Consider the following 25,918-nt stretch of genomic DNA (forward strand, 5'->3'; position numbering starts at 1 on the left):
GTACATCCATTTTTGTCCTCCCCCTTTTGTTTATTCTCTCTCCTAGTTTTTCAGCCTCCTTATTTACTTACAAAATGGGAATGTCCAACTGACAGGATTCTATCGTCAGCATTGTTTTGAGGGGAAACTGCCAATATATGCAAACATACAGAATACAAAACAAACAAGACAAAGAATATTTTAAAAATGTACAAAAAAATTCAGTCAAGAGAAAAGATGTAGGGCAACTGACAGAAATGAAAGAGATGCAAATAAAGAGGTGCGACTTAGATAACATATTCCACATTTACTGATGAACAGTTAAAAATGTTAAAATTATATATTTTGAAGAAAATAAACTGATTAAAAGAAAGTACAGCTTCACGGTTTACTATTGAAATTGCGAACATCACTCAGTCGACAGTCGTATGGTCGAACGCATATGGTCGGAAACACAGATGTCGAAGACATTATAATCAATCGAGGAACGGTTTTAACATGGGTCGAGGTAGGGAAGATGGTTGTAGTAGGGAATAATACTGTACACCTACCTCGACCCATGTTAAAACCGTTCCTCGATTGATTATAATGTCTTCGACATCTGTGTTTCCGACCTTATGCGTTCGACCATACGACAGTCGACCGAGTGATGTTCGCAATTTCAATAGTAAACCCAGCTTCACAATATTATACAAGTTATAAGTTATCATCATTGTCTCTAACACGTGTTTGAATGAGTACATTCCTTGAAGTCGTTCTTAAAGGGAAGCCTGTTCCAAACTGTACATAAAATGATGGACTAGCATGTATTCACAAATTTGTTAGTGGTTTTAGGGCATCCACTACATAACCAGTAGCAGATGAAAGCACAAGCGAAGGTTTAAGCTATGTCATGTCATGCCACAATGTAGCCTATGAGCACACTTTTAGCTATGTAAAAAGTACAGTTGTTTAAGTAAATCTACCATAACAGTAGATGCTCGAATGATCACTGCTGCAGTAGCCTTAGTTATATCCTGCATAGGAAATAACAGCAAGCCAGCTTCCAAAGCTTCAGGGTACCTGCCACGTGTGCAAAGCATCAGTTACCTTGCACTGAGCTGAGAAAAAGACAGGTTTGGGTGCCAAGCATTTCAGTTTTCATATCAACAAAGACAGGGAGGCTGAGTCCTGAAGGGACAATGCTAGTAACAACAAAAAATTAATGTTCACAACCTGGCATAAATACACCAAAAAACAAGGGGGAGGAAGACAGCAGCTAATGCAGCACTGATCATTCGAACATCTACTCTTATGATGAGTTTACTTATACAGCTATGTTCATCATATTGATCACTGTTGTGGTAGCCTTATCTATATGAGTAATTACCCTAACTACATTTGGGAGGTTGAAGGAGAAAAGTCCAGGATCCGCTGAAGAATGGTCCTAGCAAAGCCTGACAAAGATGAAATCAATCTTACAGTGCTTTGCAAAAGTATGTACACAGGACCAAGTAACAGCTTATAGATTAGTTCTAGAATACAATCCTTTACAAAAAGCAACAGATGAAGCCAGAGCCCTTGACCCTGGCTGGAATAGTTTAGTTGTGGTGAGAACAACAAAAGGTAATAGCCTCAGCCAACCATTTGGAAACAGTCTGTATTACCCCACAGGTTATCCCCTTCTTTTTACCTTCACAAGAAATCAACAATTGAGCCACAGATCTGAAAGGCAGTTCTGTCAAAATAGTACTCGAGCTGTCTGTGGGCGTCCAAGGTGTGAAGTATCCTTTCTCCCTCATTTTTAGGTTGAGAAAAGAAAACAAGGAGATGGACAGTTTGGTTTAAAGTAAAACCTCACACCACTTTTGGCATGAAAGGATTAGTGCTCAAAGAAACGCCGTCTGTGGAAAATGAGAGAGGGTTAACTCACCATTAAAGCTTGTAACTCAAAAAACCTTCTTATAGAGGTCAGGGCAATCAGTAAAACTGCTTTCTTGTTAAGAATCTCAAAATCATCCAGGTTTGTTGGTTCAAATGGAGCAAGCGTTAGTTTTCCAACACAAAATTAAGATCCCACAGAGGGGCCACCAGTTTTCTTGGCAGCCTCTTATGCAAAACTCCTTTCAAAAACATTTTGATACAAGAATGCATTTAAAGAGAAGGATCCATGGGCAGACGCACTGAAATGGCCAATAAATGAACCTTGGTGGAGGAGTAAGAAAGGTCACAGGACAGCAACTCTCACAAATACTGTAAAATCAGAGAGCAACTAGCCCTGAATGGTACTGGTTTTGTTGTTGGCACCAACTAGAAACCCTTTTTTTCATTTGCTAATATATGATTTCTAGTAGCAGGCTTTCTTGCTTCCATTAGTACCTGCTGCACATCTCCAGTTAACAGGTACCTAGAGGGAATAAAGACCCTATCTTCCAGGTAGTCAAATGAAGTTGATTGGGGGTTGGGTGGATCAAACACTCCTGTTCTTGCGCGAGTAGATCCAGTCTGTGAGGAAGCATGTGGTAATTGCCCATGGCTATTTCCAAAAGAGGAGAGAACCACGGTTGCTTGGATTAGAAGGAAGTCATCACAATGACCTTGGGGGATTCCTTCTGAATCTTCAGAAGTACCCTGAATATCAAGGAAAAGGATGGAAAGCATACAAGAGCACTTCTGTACAAGGAAAAGAAAAAGCATCTCTCTTTCAGGCCTTTTTATTTGGCGTCCTAGAGTAGAATCTTGCCAGACTGCAGCGACAGGAAACAAAAATGTCTACTTGAGGAACTCCTCACACATGGATCAAATCTTGGAAGACCCCCTGAACTGGTTTCCATTTGGGAGGGTCTGCCCTTGTCCTTCTCAGCTTCCCTGCCACACAATTTTGCTTTGATGGAATGTATGATGCCTGCAGAATGACACTGTGCTGTGAAGCCAAGGCTAGTTGGTTAATGTTGAGAAAGGTAGTTCAATCCAGTTAAGTTCCTGTAGAGCTGTGCAGTGGTGAGATCTACTGGCAAGTTTAGTGACAAATCTGGCTATTTTATTATAGCAGACCTCCAGTTTGGTTATGTCAGATTTGCTAAGGTTTGTAAGGATGGGTGAGGCGTATTATTAAAGTAGATAGGAGATATGACATGGCTATGGCCTGTCTGGCTGAACTGGTGAGAAATGGTTTTGTTCCATAGAGAGCCCTTAGTTTGATATGGACTTTTTTAATGGTTAATGCTAGGTGTTTATCAAATTTGAGTGAGCTGTCAATTGTTATGCCAAGCATTTTGTGTGCTGTATGGATTCTATTCTGGTTTTGTCAAAAGAGTAGATTATAAAGGAGGGCTGGTTACCTTGTGGTGTGCTTTTTGTAATTATGATTAGTTTTTTTTGGTTGGGTTAAGTTTTAGTAAGTGTTTTGAGAGACATTTTTCAACTTAGAGAAAGAACCTTTGTGTTGTTTCATAGAGTGCTGAGAGTGTAGAAGCTGAACAGAAGAGAGAGGTGTCATCTGCATGTTGGATGATGGTGGCTTTGCTAGTGGCAATGCATAGTTTATTTGTAAATATGGAGAAGAGGAGTGGTCCGAGAACTGAACCTTGGGGTACACCTACAGAGACAGGTAATAGAGAGAGTGAATTTAGCTTGCTGGCGATCTGTTAAGTAACTATGGAACCAGGTTAAGGCTGGATGGGATACATTTAGGAGTGCTAGCTCAGTTAGCAGTTTTTGGTGGGATACTGTGTCAAAAGCTTTTAACATAGGAGGAGACCAACTGACCATCATTTCTAAGTTGGTTGATGGTATTAGTAAAGTTAACTAGTGCTGTTGTGGTGCTATGCTTTGGTCGAAAACCATGTTGGGAGTTAGAGAGGAGGTTGTTGATCAGTAGGTAATCTAGAAGTTGTTTGTGAATGCATTTCTTTAAGGATTTTGACTATAGGAGAGAGGATGGCAACTAGTCTGTCGTTGGTTAAGTCTGTAGAGGGGCCATCTTTATGCAGGGGAACAATATGTGATTTTTTCCAGAGTCTGGATACGTAATGTTCAGAGATGGACCGGTTAATTAGAATGGAGATAGGGTAGGCGATGATATCTATAGCTAATCTGAGATATTCATTGGGAAGTAGACCAGCTGTGAGAGATGTTGGTTTTAGCTTATTTAGAAGTTGTTTAATGGTACTGGTTTCTATAGGCTTGAAGGTGAATGAGTTATGACCGGTAAGAGTTTTTCTAGGAATTGCTACTGGTGTACTATTATCATTTTTTACCAGAGTTAGTATAGAGTTAATGAAGAGGGTATTAAATTGAGATGCGATACTGTCAGAGGAATTAGAAGTGGCAGGAGATGGGGTCACACTTTGTCCTGGGTTTAGAAGTTGTTTTATGGAGTTCCAGAATTTCTGGGAGTTGCTTTGATGTTTTTGTTGCAATATGGTATAGTAAGCTTTTTTGTCATTTATTTCCTTTTTAGTTTAGTTTCTTAATTTGTGAAAGGTGAGCAGGGATGTTTGAGACTTAGTTGATTGGTATTGGGACCAGGTGCTATCTCTTTGTTTGAGGACTTGCTTTGTCTCTTTTGAGAGCCATGGTAGTTATTTTGATTTGATACAAATCTTCCTAAGTGGGGCTACAGAGTCTAATATGCCAAGAAATGTCTGACTGAAGTACTGTACTGCTGAGTCTGGGCAGATGTTTTAGACAGAACCAGCTGCATTTTTCTAGAAGAGATTTGAAGCATTTGGGAGATAAATTTCTTTTGATTCTGACATGCTTGTATGTGTTTTTTGGGGGAGTACTGGTCTGGTGCCACAGAAGATAGGTCGGTGAGTGGTCACTTAAACTGTCTGGTAGATAGCCAGTGTGTTCACAGAGGTTGGATTTATTAGATAAGGTCCAGTTGACAATAGCTTGTCTACAGCTATTTTTATCGACTCTGGTTGGAGAGAATATAATTTGTGAGAAACCATACAGATTTATGAGTTGGATGGGTTGCCTGATGAGGAAGTGTACCAGTCTACATTGAAATCTCCCACAATAATGGTTTCTTGATTGAATGTGGAAGCTATCCAGCAATGAATGTTTTCAATTTTTGACTGGTTACTCCCAGGTGAGATGTATACAGCAATGATTATTATGTTGTTTTTTTTTTTTTTGGGGGGGGGGGGGGGGGCTGAGTTTAAGGCTGGACATTAGTATTTCAGCATCAGAGGGTTTGGGGTGGTACAGTGTAAGCAGGTTAGACTGGGGTAGTGTTTGTACATGATTGCAATTCTACTACCTCATTTTAGTAATCTGTCACATCTTAGTATATTATGGCCTTGTGACAGGATTTCAGTGGGTCTACGTTAGAACATCAAATTTTCAAAATATTGAATGCTCTAAAGAGCGAAAATGCAGGACCTTGAAGTGCTTTTTTTGAGATCACAGTACAGTGAAGATTGGAATGTTTGCCCTTTCCTCACTGTAGTGTGATCTTGGAGTTGGAATATACATTTAGTGGGGGGTGGGGATGGCAAAACCAAATCTACTCGAGCTACATGCTCTAGGGATATAAACCTCAACACAACAATGAATAAAACATGCTGGAGGGATAGATTCCCTTTGCAGAGACTTCCCTTACTATGGAACAGGGTCCCGATCTACACAAGACAGAGCCCCTCACTATCACTCTTCAAGGGGAACCTTGATGAGTGGATGGGTAACAGAAAGTTCACACCGGGGATCACACCAACAGCACTACTAGATAGGGGCCAAGGGTACTAGCTGCTAGTACAAGGGTCTAGGGAATTACTAAAGGGGCAGTGAATACCATACAACGTGGCTGGGCTAATACATGCCTTTGGGCAGATAGCCCAGTACCAACCTATGAACCTATTTAGTAAAAAAAAAAAAAACTGACTGTTTGAAGCACTGGTTTGTCTTTCACTATGGTGAAGAAATGTTGTAATACACTAAAGGCTCTGTAGTTTTTGCTGTTTGCAGATTATCAATAATTAACCCTAACAGTTTGGGGGAGATATAACTACTTGAGCACATTATCAATTATTACACCTAAGAATTTAGTGGAGCTACTGCCTGTATTTTTGAGTTACTGAGGGAGGACAGATTAATGGTGCCACCTAAGGAGTGGGATAGTGGATTATGTACAGCAAGACATGGATTAGCTTGTAAGCAAAGAGCATTACTTTGCCTTTCAAGCACTAAAATGCGACCTACAACTAAATGTAGTTCACGACTGTGAATAACGAAAGACATGCTGTAACCTTGATTTATCTTGTTGCCAACAGCTAATATCAATCCACCAGTACTGCTGCCGTGACTCATCTACTTAACCACCAGGACACTTATCTCATATTCAGACCCTGCCTGCTCCCTCATCCCCAAAGATGAGTAGTGTGGCCTTATTTTTGATGCCCTTCTTTATGCAGCTTGCTGGTCCACCTCCATCTTACTCACAAACTAAATCAAGGGCATGTTCATGTCTTATCCTGTCTTGCTATTAAGTCTATGTCTCAGCAACAGCAATGTCCACCCTCCTCTCCTGCATCACTGCATGAAACTCCCCCATTTTTTGACCCAAAGTCCTTGTAATGCATATTAGCATTGCAAATCTATGCTACTGACAATGATGGCTTGTTTCTCTGTTACCTTTCAAATCCATTTTTCCCTTCTGTCTAAAGCCTGAGAACTCACTCCTCTTTTTTTTTGCATTTGCACTACTATTTCCCCTCTCCTGTTAATTTGAATGCACACTCATCAGTAAATGCAATTTCAAACCAACTCACAGTGCTGCCTCTCCCTCTGGGTTAAGGAAGAACTAGTCTCTCTACCAAGTTTTTCCCATAACCATACCATTCTCAAAGACTTTTTTCTTGTCCACTGCTGTAACAAGTCATCACAATATTACAGTATTCTGGCTGCTGGCATGCATAATGCTTCTGAGAATGGCACTGCTAACCTCTTATCTTGGCATCTCTTTAGATATCTCCCTGGCCCTGCATGACAGAACCTCAACTGACTTCTCACTGATGCTTATGTCTACCACAAAATTGTTGCCTCCTCTCCTTTGGTTAATTACCTTGGTCACCTCTTTCCGTATTTTACTACATCTAAGCCCCAAGACCATTTTTTTGTAATGCAGTTTTTTGCACCCCCCCCCCCACTTGCAAAAACTCCTTAGCTGTCAGTTTTCAGTCACTTAGCATTTTTATGTCCCTACAATGGCTCTGGTTTCCTTCAGCTCTTGCTAATGTAACTACCTAACTTAAATGTAATCCTTTCCTGTTCAGTTCCACCACTCCAGACCTTAACACTATCTCTGTTGGTTGCCTCCCTTCTTGTACACACCTGCCAATTTTCCCATTCTTCTTGTATTCTTATCTGCCCTCTCCATGTCCCTTGCATACTCTCTTCCTCTCGCATGGATGACTGCCTTCAGTGCTCACTTCCCCTACTGTCTGTGTCATGTTGCCTCCAATATGGCCAAATCTGCTGTTTCTCCATCACTTGTTACTACTGCCTGCATCCATCCTTCCACTCTGGCCTCCTTTCTCCTCCTTGTCCTCACTTTCACAACCACACCGTCTACTTTTTCCCTTCACCTCATTTTGAGCCACTCCATTTGCTTGTACTCTTCTCTGACCTCAGACCACACCCTCCCATTCTTTGGCTTTTTTCTGACCTACATTTTTCCACATCATCTTACCTACCTTCCCCCTACTTCCTCATAATTTGCAGTCCAACTCTGTCTTTTTTACCTCACTAGACAATTTGCTACTTTCCAGCTTCCACACTCTTAGCCGAAATGTCACCATTCTCACTCAGATTCCACATCCCTTGCTAATCTACAGCTCTCTGTGCTAAACAGCTGCCCCACATTCCAAGAATTTCAGCACCTCTCTTTTCAGTGTAACCTGTCCTACTCCCTTATAGGACTAGACTTTTTTTTTTTTTTTGCCAAAGACGACGAAATAATACTTGCTGGTAGCAACACATATTTCTTTTATCCACTCACTACCCTAAGTTGAAGAGCTAAAAAAAAAAAAAAAAAAAAAAAAAAAAATAGGGATGTCTGCTTTTTGAAAATTCTGCAATTTATCTGGGTTTTAAAACCCGGACAAATCGCAGAATTTTCAAAAACAGCCCGGACAGGAGCCCGAAAAAGAGGACGTGTCTGGGGAAACCCGGACGTATGGTAACTTTATGTATTCTCCACTCCTCTAAGAAGGGTAAAGCTAAGTACTGTAACCACATGTAATTTGCACTGTTAATATCTACCTACCATGGTTCCTGTATTACTACTGAAGAGCTTTTCCTCCTGGACTTCTGCTGAAAAAACGTACTTTGCCCAGCTGGACTTTCAAGCTCAACAAAAGCAATAAATAATAAAAATAAACAAAAGGGCATCCCTTCACCTTACACCCCTTTATCTGACAATTTACAACTGTTGAATGCAGTCACTATAACTGCTGCTTCATAGAAAAGCAGCAGCAACTCAGACACTGAGAACAGCAAATGTTATCTGGATACTTAGTAGGAATTAAAAAAAAAGATACACAGGACATGGTTTGTTATTTAGAATACTTTCTTGGAAAAATAATACAACAGAAAATAAAATTGCCAGCTAAGAAAAGGCAAAGGTAGCTCTTACCGTGACTACAGCCCAAAGGAGGCTGCTCTTAAGACACAAAGCTACTAGCAGGCAGAAGAAAGTACAGTTGTGTACACTTACCATAAATGTAGATGCTCAAGTGTATTCACTGTTGCAGCCATCAGCTGGGGTTCCTATTAGATGACCGAAGTTGCATTCTATCGAATGCGTCTTGGTTGAACTTAAAACAACGAAAAGCCAAAACAGCGAAGCAGCTTTTAAGAGAATTCTTTCCCAGGGAAAGAATTTGCTTGGCTGCTTCCGTTACTTTGCCATTTTTGGCACTGTAGTGTGATCTCAGAGTTGGTGTATTTAAATAGGGGGGTGGGGGGGGCGAAGCCCCCCAGTTTATGTATTCTTTCTTCTTTTTTTTTTTTGGGGAACAGCGATTTTTTTTTTCCCTTGGGAAAAAAAATCGCTTTTCTGAGCTTTCGCTTACATGGGGTCAATTATTCATCATTCACTTTTTTAAGCGTTCGATGACATAATATAGACCCCATCAGCTGTGAATACCAGAGTCACTATTTTTTTGCATCAGCTGCTGTCACTTGTAGACTGACAGCAGGTCGTTAGTTCTATAAAGCACGGCAGCTGACATCAGTATATCAGTTTTTCTTGCCCTAACCAGTCAGAAGTCCAAGGAAATATGGCAAAGTGGTCCTGGTGGTTAAAAACCACCCTAAGAAGATTATGTCTCCCTAAGGAAAGAGAACATAAGGGGGAACGAGTGAGGAAAACCAGGACTGCAACAGTGAATACATTTGAACATCTACATTCATGGTAAGTGTACACAACTGTACTATGTTCTTCGTGTTTCACTGCTGAAGTCATCACCTGTGGGAGGATTCCCAAAGCTGAGGAGAAGTGAGGAAGGATTAAGTTAGAGACCTAGGCATGGGTAAGCAAGCCCTGCAGAAATGCAGAGGCAATCCCTGCCCTAGCCTTAGAGAAAAGAGGAAGGTGGTAATGCTTTGTAAAGGTATGGACCGAGGTCCAGATGGCAGCTTCCAAGATGTCCTTGGTGGGAACTCCTCTGAGGTGTGCTGTGGAAGTGGAGGCTGCCCTAGTGGAATGGGTACAAATCGACTTAGGGGGTGATTTCCCATGTAATCTGTAGCAGAAATGGATAAGTGCGATATCCATTTGGAAATGGGCTTCCCCTCTGCCACTGGGGCAAAGCAGACAAGAAGTTGGTCCGTTTTCCTGAAGGGCTTAGTATGGTCCAGGTAGTATCTGAGCTGTCTGTGCACGTCTAGTGAGTGCAGAATTCTTTCCCCCTTGTTTTGAGGGTTAGGGAAGAAGGTGGGCAGATGAATGGCCTGGTTGAGAGTCACATTAGATATCACCTTGGGCATAAAGGAGGGGTTAGTCCTCAGGGAGACCCTGTCTGCAGGGGAAAATGATGAAGGGCTCAATGGCCATCAGTGCCTGAAGTTCTGAAACCCTTCAGGCTGAGGCGATAGCTAGTAAGAAAGCAGTCTTCCAGGAGAGGTATTTCAGTTCTGCTGAAGCAGCAGGTTTGAAGGGTGGCAAGGTTAATTTTTCCAAAATATAACTCGGGTCCCAGGCTGGCGTGGGTGGCCTTCTGGGAGGTCTGACATTAGAAGCCCCTCTGAAGAATTGTTTAATCAGAGGATGTGAGAACAGTCTGTACTGAAATGAGCTGAAATGGCTGAGGCATGGATTTTAACAGAAAAGAAGGAGAGGCCACTATTGAGTAACTTCGCTAGATAGTCCAGGATAAGAGGGACAGAAGGTTGCGAGGAACTGGTCCTTCTGGACTGGCTCCAGGAGCAGAATCTTTTCCATTCCCCTGAGTAAGATTTTCTGGTGCTGGGTCCTCTGGCCTCTGTGATAATGTCTAGGACCTGTTTGCTTAACAGGTGCCTCTTGCTTGCCTTTAGAGAATTAGCATTTGTGAAGATGGAGGACGAAAATACCAGTCTACAAAAAGAGCTCTATGATGAATGGTTCTCCTGTTAAAGAGGGCACAGAATTGGCAACGGGGGACGTTGTGGTCTGGACCTAAACAAGTGATGCAGTATGAATGGAAGTCTCGGTGTGGGATCTGCTTTCCACAGGCGAGACAATTAACTTTTTCAGACATCGGTTTGTGCAAGAAAAAAGGATCCCCAACATGGTACTTAGCTTTAGAGGTTTTCAGCTGTGATCCGAGCTCTGGTAGTGACTGACGAGCACACTTGCAAACTGCTTCTGTTATGGGCTCCACGGCAAGAAAGACTGATGTAATGACGTCAGCTGCCTTGGTTTATAGCACTTACAACCTGAAGTCAGTCTACAAGCGACAGCAGCTGACGCAAAAAAAAATCGACTCTGGTCAAGAGCTACCACAGCAGGGACAACCCACAGGTGAGGACTGCAACAGTGAAACATGAAGAACATCTGTGCAGCTGTTAAATGATTAGTTCTGCACCACTGTGAAAAGTATTGGCGAAGTGTAGCCAAGAAAAGTTCAGATAAGATAAGCAGAACATTGTATTATCATTGGGCAGAAGGGACAAATTGCCTCAGCTGGTTGCTGTGGTCATTGTTCTCCTACAGTTATTTACAGATTCTATGCCTCAAAGCTGTCCAACCTACTGCTATTTTCTCTACTATATAAATATTAGACTCAACACTACCACTGATACCAGCAGTTGCATCAAAAAGTGTAATTCTGGTACATGAACTCATGGCAAACAATGAAAGGACAGTTGGATAGAACAGCATCTATCTAGAAGTATGTATACATTTTATTACCTGTAATCATATACAATGGAAACTTTCAGTGGTAGGCCCAGAACTCTGAATCAAATGTTCAAGGATAAAATAAACCACAAAAAGTACAGTTTTGTACCTACCATAAATGTAGATGTTCGAGTGTTCACACTGCTGCAGTCATCACACTTGGGTTATCCTGCCGTCAGGCAGTCCTGCAGTCGGCCCGAGTTCCAAAGCCTTGGTCCGGCGTCGGTTGCTGTCGCTTCTTCCCTGACGTCAGTGCGCCAGGGGTATATAAGATGCATCCAATGCCATTTTCTTCAATTTTTCTTGCCCCAGATGTCAGGTGCTCCCAATAGGTAGGCAAAACATATTGTTATATAAAAATATACATATAAAAATAAAACATTACCCTCAGTCACAAGCAAATACATCACAGAGGTTGTATAGGATAGAAAGGTACAGGTAAGTCCAGCTAGTTCAGAGGGGATGGAGGGAGGGTAACCTGGACTGCAGCAGTGTGAACACTCGAAAATCTACATTTATAGTAGGTACAAAACTGTACTATGTTCATCGTGTTACACTGCTGCAGTCATCACACTTGGGTCGAATCCCAAAGCTAAGGATGGGTGGTGGAACTAAACAGGGTTTGGAGAGGCTAGCAGGCCCTGCAGAACTGCAGTGGCAGTCAGCTGTGGTTTTAGAGTATAGTGGTACGTGATGGTGCTTGGTGAAGGTGTGCAATGAACTCCAAGTTGCAGCCTCCAAAATATCCTTGGTTGGTACCCCTCTGAGGAAGGCTGTTGATGTTGCTGTAGCCCTGGAGGAACGAGGCCTGATGTTACCAGGTACAGATTTCCCATGGTGTGTGTAGCAGAAACGGATACAATGTCCTATCCATTTTGAAATGGTCTGTTTTGAGATAGCTTTTCCTTGAGATCCTGCAGCATAGGATACAAAGAGCTGGTCAGATTTTCTGAAAGCCTTAGTTTTATCCAAGTAGTAACGTAATTGCCTGTGAATGCCCAAAGAGTGTAGGAGCTTTTCCACTTTGTTCTGGGGGTTTGGATAAAAGGTGGGCAAATGAATGGTTTGGTTTAGGGCCACACTGGATACCACCTTTGGCATAAAGGAAGGGTTAGTTCGTAAAGAGACTCTGTCTTGATGAAAAATTATGAAAGGCTCCAATGCCATTAGGGCCTGTAGTTCTGAGACTCTTCGTGCTGAAGTTATTGCTAGCAGCAGGGCAGTTTTCCATGATAGGAACCGTAGATCAGCTGTGAAAGCTGGTTCAAAGGGCGGAAGTGTAAGCTTTTCCAAAACAAAGTTGAGATCCCAAGTTGGTGTTGGTGCTCTCCGGGGCGGTCTTATGTTCTTAGTCCCTCTGAGGAACTGTCTTAGTAATGGATGTGAAAATATAGGAGGATCCGTGTTGTAGTGAGCTGAAATAGCTGAGGCGTGGATCTTAATAGATGAGAAGGAAAGTCCTTTGTGCAACATCTCAGTTAAATATTGAAGAATTTGAGGAATATTTGGGACAAGGGGATTTTGGCCTTTAGCCTGGTTCCAGGCGCAGAATCTTTTCCATTTGTCTGAATAGACTTTCCTGATGCTGGGCCTCCTGGCCTCCAGAACGACGTCCATCACAGCTTTAGAGAGAAGTGTTGCCTGGTTGTTTAGGCAATTTGCCATGCAGCCAGATTTAAAGTGTTGAGCTGGCTGTGTAGAATCTGATTGTTTTGCTGAGTGAGCAGGTGAGGAATTATAGGTAAAATCCATGGTGGGCCTTGAGCCATGTTCCTTAGTATTGGATACCAGTGTTGGCGTGGCCAGTCTGGAGCAATGAGTATCATTTGTGGCCTCTCTAATCTGGCTTTCAGCAGTACCTTTGCCAGAAGAGGCAGTCGAGGAAAGGCATACACTGTCAATGTTTTCCAACTGAATGAGAGAGTGTCTACTTTCCAAGCTAGTGTGTGGTATGTCCTTGTGCAGAATTTCCGTAGTTGGTAGTTTTGGGGGGAAGCAAACAGATCTATGTCTGGACTCCCCCATTTTTGAGTTATTATTGTGAATACTTTTGGATCTAGTTTCCACTCGTGAGGATCTGTGAGGTTTCTGCTTAGATCGTCTGCCAGTGTGTTTTTCTTTCCTGGCAGGAATTGTGCTTGTAATTGAACTTGGTAGGTCAGTGCTGTGTTCCACAAGGTCATTGCTTGTCTAAATAGGGGGTAGGAGTGTGTGCCCCCTTGCTTGTTTATGTACCACATCACTGTGTTGTTGTCCATCTTTATTAGGAGTTGTCCTGGATTTAGGAGGTCCTTGAAAGCTGTTAAGGCATTTTGTACAGCTAGCATCTCTTTTTGATTGATATGTAGATGCCTTTGGTTAGCAGGCCATTTGCCCTGAATACACTGTCCTGCCATGTGTGCTCCCCAGGCATAATCCGATGCATCTGTTGTTATAGTTTGCCTGGCTGTGGGTAAGGTAAAAAGCTGACCCTTGTTGAGGTGACATGCCTGAGCCCACCATAGAAACTCCTGTTGAAGGCAGGGAATGAGTGGAATTATTGTTTCCAAGCTATGGCTATGTTGAGACCATACGCTTTTCAGGTACCATTGTAATTTCCTCATATGCAGTTTTGCAAATGGTATTAGTAGTATGCAAGATGCCATGAATTCCAAGGCCTGCAGAATTTTTCTTGCAGGGAGTTGGGTCTTTGTTGCCATCATTTTGAAGTATAGTCAGTTGTCCTTGCTTGTCTGGCATAAGATAAGCCATCAGGGCCGTTGTATTTAAGCTGGCACCCAGGAATATTATGTCTTGTGAGGGCACTAGTTTTGACTTCTTTTCGTTTACTGTGTATATATTTGAATCCCTCTGTCTGCAGTATGCAATTACTAGTGCCAGGCATTCTGTGAAGACCCTGGGCGCAGTAGATAAGCCAAAGGGCAGTGCAGAGAATTGGTAATGGGTTGAACCTGCAATAAATCGGAGGTATCTTCTGCAATTTTGTCTGATAGGGACATGCAGGTATGCCTCCTTGAGGTCCAACGTTACTACCCAAGCCTTCTTGTCCAGCAGGAGAAGTTGCTGTAGTGTTAGCATCTTCAATTTGGGTACTTCCAGGTATGTGTTTAGAATTGAGAGGTCCAGAATGGGTCTCCAGGCTTTGCCCTTTCGGGGAACTAGAAACAATCTTGAGTAAAATCCTTGTCCTTGCTCCTGTGTAGGAACCTGATGAATGGCTCTCATGTCCATGAGAGCTGAAATTTGTTTTTGAGCCTCTGCCCATTGATTTGGTGGCAGGTTTGGCATTCCTTTTATCCTTGGCTAAAGTGTGAAAGTGGACTCTGCATCCTTGAGATACAACATTTAGGACCCATTTGTCTTTTGTGATGATGTGCCAATTGTCTGCAAAAAATGCTAGTTTCCCCCCCAGGGGAGTTGCCAAGAGGATTTTGCTTGGCAGTCTGAGGGGCAAGTCATTGTGTTTGTCTTCTGGTAGTTTGAGACCTGTCTTCTCCACCTTTATGGGTTGTGGCACTCCATTGTCGAGGCTGGTAAGAGCCTTGTGGCTGGCCTCTGCCTCTTGGGCGTCTGTATCTGCCCCTCTGTGGTCTGGCAGAAGCTGGAAAGGACCGGTTTTTGGTTGGCCAATTTCTGCTGTAACGAGGGGGTTGAACCTGTAAATAATCCTTGACTGTCTGCATAGATTTTGCCTTATCCTCCATTTTCTTTAAAACTTCTTCTGCTTTTACACCAAATAAAACATCCTGCTGTAAAGGTGCATCCAATAACTTTGCTTTAACATGATCAGGTAGAGTTTGTTCCTTTAACCAAGCATGCCTACGTATGGCAGATCCTGTCACTGCTGCTCTACAAGAAGCTTCCAATGAATCAAATCCACATTGCAAAGTATGTTTTCCCACTTGTTCAGCTGAATGCTGAATGCAACAAATCTTGCATTTCCTTGTAATCTGGCTGGTCTGTATGTGCGAGCATTTTTTGTTTTAATTGAGACATCAGATATTGCTGATATTTCAGCATGTGAAACTGACAATTTAAGGCCCTCATAGCTAGAGTAGCTGAGGTATATACTTTCTTTCCCCATCTGTCTAGTGCTCTAGAATCCCTTTCAGAGGGCACAGGATTTTTAGCAATAGAGGCCTTAACCCCTTTGGGACCCTGGGAAATGGTTTCTGGGTCAGCAACAGGGCTTTTATACAGGGATTTGTGAGTGTCAGGGGCTCTGTAGTATCTGTCTGGTTTGGCTGGTGCAGGAGGTAGTGAATCCGGGTTAAGGCTAGACTCTGAATAAACATCATCCACAATGTCTAACACAGGTGGAATAGCAAGTGGTTTGTGCTGGGGTAGTAAAAGGAACTCTCTGAGCCTTTTCTTAGAATCAGAGTAATCCTGGCCTTCCCAGTGGAAATGTTCCCTCATAGTATGCAAGGTTTCGCCAAAAGAGTAGTCTTCTGGGGGTGATGCAGAAGGGATTGACTCTTCAGCATCAGAATCTTCATAAGGGGGAAAGGAATATTCTTGTTCCTCAGAAGAATCTGAGGAAACTGAAACCTGGTCAGAGGAAGCATAGTCCTCCTCCTGCCTTGGCCTTTTATCAGGAGGGGGATGGGAATCCCTGATTAGGGTAATTAAGTCTTCAGCCATCTTAAGCATCTGTCTCTTAGGCATGGGGCCTTGAAAAGGAGACTGCTGTACAGTCTTCTTTGTTTTTAAAGGAGTTTTCAGTTTTGCATAGGATTTAATAGTGTGTGTAGTCGGTCTGAAGACACCTTCTGCAACTGAAGGCGTTTCAACTGCACCGGAATCTCCTTCAGGTATGAAGTCGGAAGGGCCTAAAGGTAAAGGTTGTGGAGGACTAGCAATCTCCACTTGTAAATCGGATGTCGCCTGGGGTTCTAAATCAGCGGTCGTCAGGGGCTGCGTAGGCGCCTCACTGAAAACCGGATAACCGGCGACTGGCCTAGCAGAGGCCTCAGAGTTTGGTTTGGATTTCGGCTGCCTGTCCTTATCTTTGTGTTTTTTATGCATTCTGGTCGTTGCTCCGACGGCATGGTATAATTAAATTTCCTACCAAAATAATGTCGGGCGAAATCAAACCGATGTTTAATAGTTCGTTTATTAAACCTAGCACAAAACCGACAACCTGTGATGTCGTGGTCTGGGCCTAGGCAAGTAATACAATAAGAATGAAAGTCCTTATGAGGTATTTGCTTCCCACAAGAAATGCAATTGTTAACTTTTTCTGACATCGGACTGAGGCAAGAAAAGGTTCCCCAATGGGGTACTTAGCTTTATGAAGACTTCGGTCTGAAATTCGATTTGAAAATCTCAGGAGTTGGCCGACCGGCACTTGTGAACTGCTTCGGGCACCGCACGACAAGAAAGACTGAAGAAAATGGCGTTGGATGCATCTTATATACCACTGGCGCACTGATGTCAGGGAAGAGGCAACAGCAACTGACGCCGGACCAAGACTTTGGAATTCGGGCTGACTGCTGGACCGCCTGACGGCAGGATAACCCAAGTGTGATGACTGCAGCAGTGTAACACGATGAACATCAGCATACTATGTAAACTTGAAGTGTGATGAAGTTCCTGTGCTTTGCAACAAAAGCACTAAAACTGTGGTGAATAAACATTTGAGTGGTATTTTTGGTGCGACATTTTTTATTTTCAAATGTTCAAGGATATGATGGGGATGTGTGTGCTTCACAAGGAAAGGCAGCATATGAAGCTACAGTTTATGGCTTTTGTGTCAAGTTATGGCAAGGATGGCTATTCTGAATGCAAAGTGCAGTGGAAGAATATGGTGATACTAGAGAAAAAAGGGAAGCTTCAGTGTGATGGCGGCAGTACAACTTAAACACTATGGATTTATAGATAAAATCAAACGTGTAATATTAAATTTGCCTAAGAATGTCTTTTAGAAGGAAATGAAAGTCAAAGAACCAGGATATTTTTTTTATTGCCACTGATTAGTTAAAAGTAGTTGCAAAACAAAACCAGATTCTTCTGAAAGGTTAGGGTATCAGTCATGCCTTTGGAAAATGGTTGGTCACAAGTACAATTTAAAGACTTTCCCTTCCTGTTTATTATTCAACCAAATAATTCCTAGCTTGTGTTGTTACTACAATCACTAACTTTTTTAAACATAAATGCATATGTCAAATGATTTGGTTACAATGACATTTTATATTAGGAAGTAGAAAAGAGCAGCTGGTCTGATCATAGCAAAGGAGTTCAGTTAACAAAAGAACACTCAACAGATCTGTGCATACTCAATGATGACTATAAAATCTGCAACAAGCAGAATGACCTGAACTTTGCTTGTGTGAATGAAGATACTCATGTCACATCTATAAATGTACACAACTTTTTTTGTCTCATTTCTAGTATTTCCTTACTCCCCCTCTCCCATATGCCATTCATTCTGAATATTTGTGATTTGGCAGGTGCCTCATACTAAAATGACCTACCATTCAAGTAGCCTGCGAATGGTACGAGTCTGCCTTTGAAGCAGTTTACCACTATGGTATAATATACAGCCAGAAGAGTCATACTAAAGTGTGAATAGCTACTGTACCAGGGATCGTGATGTCCTCTTTTTTATTCAGTAACTGCACCAGCCTGAATGCCACTATAGTATACATAAATGTCAAACAAACATAAGCTGATGGTCTTACACACCAATGAACCATCATGTACCCTTATCTTGCCACACTTCAGAAAGATAACACATGCGCTATTCGTCATCTCCTGTTCTACCCCCTCCCAGGAAATCAGAACTGTCAGTGGGACACACACTTCTTTCCTATCTGGTCCGACCTCCAATAACACCTCTCATTGCCATATACAGGTTACCAGATATAACAGAATTATTTCTACTTTACTGAGAAACTACCTTTTTCATACTCTTAAACAGCTACAGGCAAGAAGAAGAAACAATTCTTTGGCAAATTAGCCTAAATTTATTTTCTAACATACCAAGTCGAGCATGTGCAAGAACATCAGCAATTGAAAAGACTCCTTGATTTTTGACCTCTCCATGTGACAATGTGGAGGAAGCAGACGATGAAGTGGATGAACCCTGGACAGATTTGTTGATCCATGATTCAGGATTCTGGAGGTTTTGGATTAATGCAGCAGAAAGAGCTGCTTGTCGACGAAGTGAACCCTCATCCTCAGATGCTGAAGATGTGTCTATAAAAAGAAAAGAATTAAAAAAGAAAAACTTCTTGAATACATGCATCAAAACACATTAACAACAATGCATTATGCTTTTCTCACAAGACAAAGATCAACTAGGTTGCTTAGGAATTCTACACAGTGCTAAGTACAAAGCAAACATACAACTGCAAGTTTTTACAGAGTGGTGAAAGAATAGTTTTAGATTTTTCCTTGTTCAAGTGACTGGTCCAATATGAAAGACTAGGAAGAAATCACCATTTGTCTTGGGCTATTTATATTCTGACCTCTTGAGTGCATTAAAGATAAACCTTTGGTTCAAACAATTCTGCATGATTGGGGTGAGGAGCAACACTGACATGTTAACAACCCAAATCATCAAAACAATAATCACACAAACTTGATTAATGAACTACTACTACAAAAAAAATAAAATAAAAACATTAATTTAACTTACTTTATTTTTAATTTACATTCTCTGTTGTACAATGTCCTTTCCCTTCAAATTCTAATTGGGAAACATACTGCTTCAGGGCTGTAACTACTTTATGACTGCTGTACTCTTTTCTCTGCTGGCTAACATCTCGCACAGCTCGAATACTTAAAACAATCAATGTGTGTTTGGGGGAGGGGGGTCACCTCCTTACTTAAACTACATGGTCACACAACTGCAAGAGAAGATGAAAAAACAACTGAAAGGCTCTACTCAAGGAAAAAAAATCAACTAAATCAATGTAACATATAGTCAAAAGAACTTTTCAATGAAAGGGAAATTTGACAAATAAATTAACTATATTTACAGCTAATTAAAGTGAAAATAATGAACCCACAACCCCTTTTTTCAACAATGCCAAAGAAAGTCCAAATTTTAAATAGAGCTTCTAGGTCGAATATACAAAAGTTTGTAAATATTACTATAAGTAGTGAACTTCTGTTCTAATTTGTATGCATTTGCAGACAACTAAATGGGGTCATACAGTGAGAGTTTATTAAAATGGTAATATGATAGTCTGTTAAGCTATACATGACCTCGGTCACTTCACAACTTAAACTCTTAGTCCCTTGTTGCCTGATCAGATTTTTGTGCTCTTCTATGGGGCTGTTGGAAGCTGCCAGGGCTTGTAAGGAATCCTATGGCACTTGTCCCTTTTGTCAGTAATCCCCTGCCTCTGGAACCTCCTTCCCCTCTTCAAGATGGTGAGGGAATGCCCTATAACTTTCAGCTTTAAAAGATCCCTTAAAACTCATTTGAATTACCCCATTTATTACTTATAAACTGGATATACAATTAACATATATTCATTTTTAGCTAATCCATTTATCCTGCTTTAATAGGTTTGATAACATTAATACTTGTTTTAATTTTTGATTGTATTATCCAATTTTGCCCATTTTAGACTTTCACTTTTAAGATGTAAATTTTAATGTTCCTTTACTATTTTATTATTTATTTCATTCAGTTTCATTGTTAAGCTACTCAGGAATCATGGACATACATCAACTGAACTTTACCCCACTGTGTAGAACACTGCTAGACAAAAGTCCAAAAAACTTCTCTAAGGCATTTTAATATGCAATGCAATAAATAACACACTGTGAGGACTGCAAAGAAAAGAATCTGAATTTTAGCCATATTAATGTGTGACCAGTTCTTCTCAAAATGCCTTATAAACAACCATTTTCACTGACTTTAGATCAGTTTGTGATATAAAGTAATCATATAGTAATACGTTGCACTGTTTGCTTACCTTGTCTTTATAGGATGGTCCTAAGTAATGTCCCTTACAAAAGTAAGCCTGCTGGAAGAGGGAAAAGGTGTACCCAGCAGTGGCATTCCATGGTTTGCCTTCCTCAAATAATCTCTTTTCATAAATTCTCATTTTGTTAGCAAAACAAAAATGTTGAGAGTCTATTTGAGGTTATCATAATGGGATAATGAGGACTGATTTTCAGTATTATATAAAATATTTTGAGGTTTATTTTCATTCATTTATTTGCAGGCACTTACCTTAGATGTGCTCACATTTAAGTATTAGGCATTCACACTACAAACCACAACAAGTCTAACCAATTAAACCATATTCAGAAGTTCCCGCCAGCTTCCAGGAGGGCAGCACAAGACAGGTGAGAAAAGAATCAGTGACTACCTAACAAATTGTCTAGCATTACCTTGAAGGTGGCAAACAGTGCTAGTCTGCTTGACGTGTAGTCAAAATCTGATCTAGAGGTGGTGAATACATTTGGGATATGAATCTATCACATCAACATGTCTTATTTATATGCTGATGACTTTTACAGTCCTTTACCTGAGTACTTGAGGAACTACCTGCTCTGCAAAGTAATAGGAGGTCCAACAGGGTTGGGCCTTTCATGTCTTCAAACAATAACTACAGAACATCATGGAGGAGTATGAAAGAGATCAGATATAGGGGGAAGACTGCAGAGTCCATAACGATAACTGAGGGCCTTGAGGTCACTAAACTTTTTAGTAAGGAATCACTGAGGTCTCTCAGACCGAGTGATATGTTTTAACGGATCTCATACTATTGAGCGAAAGCTCAAACAACCAAAGTCACATTGGCCGAACACACTTTTGCAAAAGTGCTTTTCACCGAAAAAGCACTTTCGCTAAAGTGTGTTAAAAAAAAATCTAAAAATAACAAAATAAAAAAAAAAAAAAAAAAAAAAAACACAGAACTCGTGTTTATACAGGGGGGCAAGCCCCCTTGCACCCCCCCACCCCCTACTTTTATATTCTCCCTCCGAGATCGCACTACAGTGGGGAAAAGGGAATATTCCCTTATCCCCACTGTGCTACGATCTCAACAACAGCCATTTCCCCATATTTTCACCCTTACTTAACCATACTTTCGCAAAAGTGCTTTTTCTGTGAAAAGCACTTTTGCAAAAGTGCGCTTGGCCATTTCACTTTCGGTGAAACGGCCATTCGCTCAATAGTAAGGATCCCTTTTTAACAAATAAATGACAAAAGGGGTCGTACAGTCAATAATGGAGCAGATAAGAAAGAGTAAAGGGGAATTAAGCCATTTCTGGATCTAGAGCAGATGCCTTTGAAGATTAGTGGAGACAAAAGGATTTCCCAACTAGTACAAAAACATGATGGACAAAGATGACAAATTAACAAGAAAAACTCCTAGATCACATATGACAATGTTTGACTGGAGGGCTGCCATCTATATGGCATAATGTGGAAATATCTTATCACCAAAATGAACTCTGACACAGGTTTCATGTTTATTTTGAGACCTCTGTCCTTGCACCAGTTATTAACACAGACTAATCCATATTGCAGCACTTATGAGTTAGTGGAGAAACAAATAGCCAATTTACAGTTATCCATAAACTTAGACAAATATAATCATCACTCAGGAGTGTTGGGTTTAAGGTCTGAGAAACAGATGCCAAATATTAGAGGGTCCAGCACTCAGCTTTGACTTACACCATTAATAACTCTATTTTATTTTTTTTCAGCAAAGTCACTTATGACACTAACCACATGCATTCTCTTAGACAAGTCAGCTATCTACTGCACAAATCATGAGCTTATATTAATATTTCCAAGGTCGTCGATAATACCTGCCAGGCAAACAGTAGCAACAGCATTAGTCAGGTGCAGATATGCAAAATGTACTGCATAACTCTACTACCCATTGCTTCTATGCCTTTTCTGATGAAATTGAAGTGAAAGAAGCAAACCTGCATTTGATAAAGCCAAATTGACAAATGCCCAGATTTAACAGATTTTCAAAGTACAGATTAAAAATGTCCGAGATGTGTGTGAAACGATCAACAGCTTTACACATCAGGCGAGTGGCACTAATAGGCTACCAGGGCCTCATGGCTGGACCACTCTTGGATGATGGTATTACAATGGTTACATTCCAGGATATGGGAATGTACCTAATGGAAAGGCTTAGATTAAACAGGGGTTAGGCTAACCATACATGGTTCTGATAAACAGGCAATGTGGTGTTATCAGGACCTATGGAAAAGGTGTTCCTAGCTATACAGAGGGACGAAAAGCTTTTTCCATAGTAATTATTGGGGGTGACCAGAACAGTGAACTCAGTTGAACAGTTTTAATTGTGGTTGTAGAAAACTTTGCACTAAATTTCCCAGCCTAGCTATTTTTATCAGAGCAGACAGTATATTATTATTAGACTAGCTCCGAACATTAATGGATGTTCATTCATACTATCCTGATACACATAAAGACTTACGTTTAAATCTGGTTTTAATAGAAAACCTCTGTTGTAGATGTAACAGCAGAAATGAAAGTACAGTTATGTTAAGAACTGACCATAAAGTACAGTTTTGTACCTACCATAAATGTAGATGTCCGAACTGGATAGCATCTGCAGTCATAACAAGTGGGTTGTCCTGTCGTCAGGCAGCCCTGCAGTCGGCCGGATTCCAAAGTCCGGGTCCGGCTTCGGCTGATGTCGCACTCCACCCGACGTCATCTCTGTTGGTCTTCGGGTATAAAAGCATCAGCCGACGCCATTTTCCTCAGTGTTTCTTGCCCCAGATGCCAGTAGCCCTCTTGCAGGCTAAAATTTGGATAGATGCCAATGTTTCCAAATAGATAGAGGTAAACACAAAAATAAGCATATATGTACATATATACAAACAAATACACCATAAAAGACTCCCCAACAGCTAGCTATTAGGAGGGTAAACACCCTAGGAGTACCACAGAGGGAAGGCGGAGGGTAATCCTGACTGCAGATGCTATCCAGTTCGGACATCTACATTTATGGTAGGTACAAAACTGTACTATGTCCTTCATGGATGCATCTGCAGTCATAACAAGTGGGTAGAATACCATAGCCAACTAGGGAGGAGGATAAAAGTAGATTATGGTGTGTTTAGGATCCCTTGCAGTACAGCAGTGGCAAATCCTGCCGGGATCTGGAATATAGAGGCAAATTATAATGCTTGGCAAATGTATGCACGGAGGTCCAAGTAGCCGCCTCAATAATGTCTTTGGTTGCCACTCCTCGTAAGAAGGCTGTGGTAGTGGCTGTTGCCCTTGTAGAATGAGGTCTTATGTTCTGTGGAATTGGTTTTCCATGGAAGGAGTAACAGTATCGTATGCAATTTCCTATCCATTTGGAGATTGTCTGTTTGGAAATAGCTTTTCCTTCCCTTCCTGTTGCATAGGCTACAAAAAGTTGGTCAGTCTTTCTGCTATTTTTGTTCTGTCCAAGTAGTAGCGTAGCCGGCTATGTACAACCCAGGTAAGCAGTATTCTTTTCCCTCTGTTTTGTGGGTTGGGAAAGAAGGTAGGTAGGTGGATTGCCTGGTTTAAAGATACTCTGGATACCACCTTGGGCATAAATGTAGGATTAGTCCTCATGGACACTCTATCTTGGTGGAAGATTAGGAAGGGTTGCACTGCCATTAAGGCCTGTAGTTCTGAAACCCTCCTTGCTGAAGTAATTGCCAGTAGGAAAGCAGTTTTCCATGACAGGTGTTGTAGGTCTGCTGTTGCTGCTGGTTCAAAGGGTGATAGTGTCAACTTTTCTAGCACAAAGTTTAAATCCCAAGCTGGTAATGGTGGTTTCCTTGGAGGTTTTACATTCTTGATTCCTCTGAGGAACTGCCTGAGCAAAGGGTGCGAAAAAACAGGTGGATCAAAGCTGTATTCTGCTGAAATAGCTGATGCATGTATCTTGATGGAGGAGTAGGACAGGCCTGACTGAAGAAGTTCGACCAGATACTCCAGAATGTTAGGCATATCTATGTTTGACACATCTTTTCCTCTTTCCGTACTCCAAATGACAAACCTTTTCCATTTTCCAGCATAGTTCTTTCTTGTTGAAGGTCTGCGTGCTTCAAGAATAATGTCTTTAACTCTTTGGGAAAGTTCTGGATTAGCTGCTGCTATGTGATGTTCCATGCAGTCAGTTGCAGCGATTTTAGGTTTGGATGTATGATGCTGTAGTTGTTCTGAGTTAACATCAAAGGCATCAGGGGTATTGGCCACATATTGTTCGAGACATGCTCTTCAGTAGTGGGTACCAGTGTTGTCTTGGCCAGTTTGGAGCTATCAGGATTATCCTTGGACGTTCTTCCTTGATTTTTAGTAGTACCTTGTGTATCAAAGGAAGAGGTGGGAATGCATATGCTGTTAGGCCTTTCCAGTTGAAGGAGAGTGAGTCCACTTTCCATGCTAGTGGGTGGAATGTCCTTGTGCAGAATTTTTGAGCTGGTGATTGAGAGGTGATGCGAATAGGTCTATCTGTGGCATTCCCCATTTCTTTGAGATGGTCTTGAAGATGTCCGGGTGCAGCTTCCATTCGTGGGCATCCAAGTGGTTCTGCTTAATATGTCTGCTAGAGTATTGTCTTTCCCGGTACAAATATTGCCTGTAACTGAATGTTGTAGCTGAGTGCCAGGGTCCACAGCTCCAAGGTCATTCTGCATAGGGGGTATGAATGAGTGCCTCCCTGTTTGTTGATGTACCACATGACTGTGGTGTTGTCTGTCCTTATCATCAACTGGCCCTCTTTGAGGAATGGTTTGAACTTTTGGATTGCCAGTTTTACTGCCAGTATTTCTTTTAGATTGATGTGTAGGTGAAGTTGATCCTGTGTCCACAATCCTTGCACGCATTTGTCCAGCATGTGGGCCCCCATCCTAGGTCTGAAGCGTCTGTTGTGATGGTCTGGCTTGGTTGACATCTGCGAAAGGGTAGGCCTGGGTTTGACTGGCATGCCTGAGCCCACCATAGGAACTCCTGTTTTAAGCATGGAATTAGTGGGATTTCTGTTTCTAGACTGTGTCTGTGTTGGGACCATAAATTCTTTAGGTACCACTGTAGTTTCCTCATATGTAGTCTGGCAAATGGGACCAAGATTATGCATGATGCCATGAAGCCCAAGGCCTGCAGAACTTTTCTTGCTGTTAACTTGTTCAGTTTTGTTAGTGCCAAGAAGTAAAGAGGAAGTTCTTTTGTTTTTCTGTAGTCAGGAATGCCATTTGTTGTACTGTGTCCAATTCAGCCCAAGAATGTCCTTGTTTGGGATGGTATCAGCCTTGACTTTTGTAAATTGACTGTGTATCCCAGTCCTTGTAGCAAGTAAATGACCCTTTGTAAATCTGTTGTCAGCTTGCTTTTGTTGTCCCCTTGTAGTAGGCAGTCGTCCAGGTATGGGTAAATTTGAATTCCTGTAGTCTGCAATGGGCGATTACTGATGCCAGGCATTTTGTGAATACTCTGGGCAGTAGATAAGCCAAAGGGCAATGCTGAGAATTGATAGTGCTCTGATCCTGCAAGAAATCTGAGGTATCTTCTGCAGATTGGTCGAATGGGGACGTGCAGGTATGCCTCCTTGAGATCTAGAGTTACCAGCCAAGACT

General features: G+C 41.6%; 1 protein-coding gene across 3 annotated transcripts in view; it reads right to left on the bottom strand.

Moving 5' to 3' along the window:
* DIP2B (disco interacting protein 2 homolog B) overlaps positions 1 to 25,918 on the bottom strand; it is a 2,678,679-nt gene that overhangs the window by 1,284,710 nt on the left and 1,368,051 nt on the right. For all 3 annotated transcript variants that reach the window (XM_044083475.1, XM_044083472.1, XM_044083474.1), the window contains exon 5: positions 18,332 to 18,547. In XM_044083475.1, the coding sequence (XP_043939410.1) occupies positions 18,332 to 18,547 (216 nt within the window). The remainder of the gene's footprint in view (positions 1 to 18,331; positions 18,548 to 25,918) is intronic.

This window comes from Protopterus annectens, chromosome 9.part0 (genome assembly GCF_019279795.1).
Source record: "Protopterus annectens isolate FY-2018-M chromosome 9.part0, PAN1.0, whole genome shotgun sequence".
NCBI lineage: Eukaryota > Metazoa > Chordata > Ceratodontiformes > Protopteridae > Protopterus > Protopterus annectens.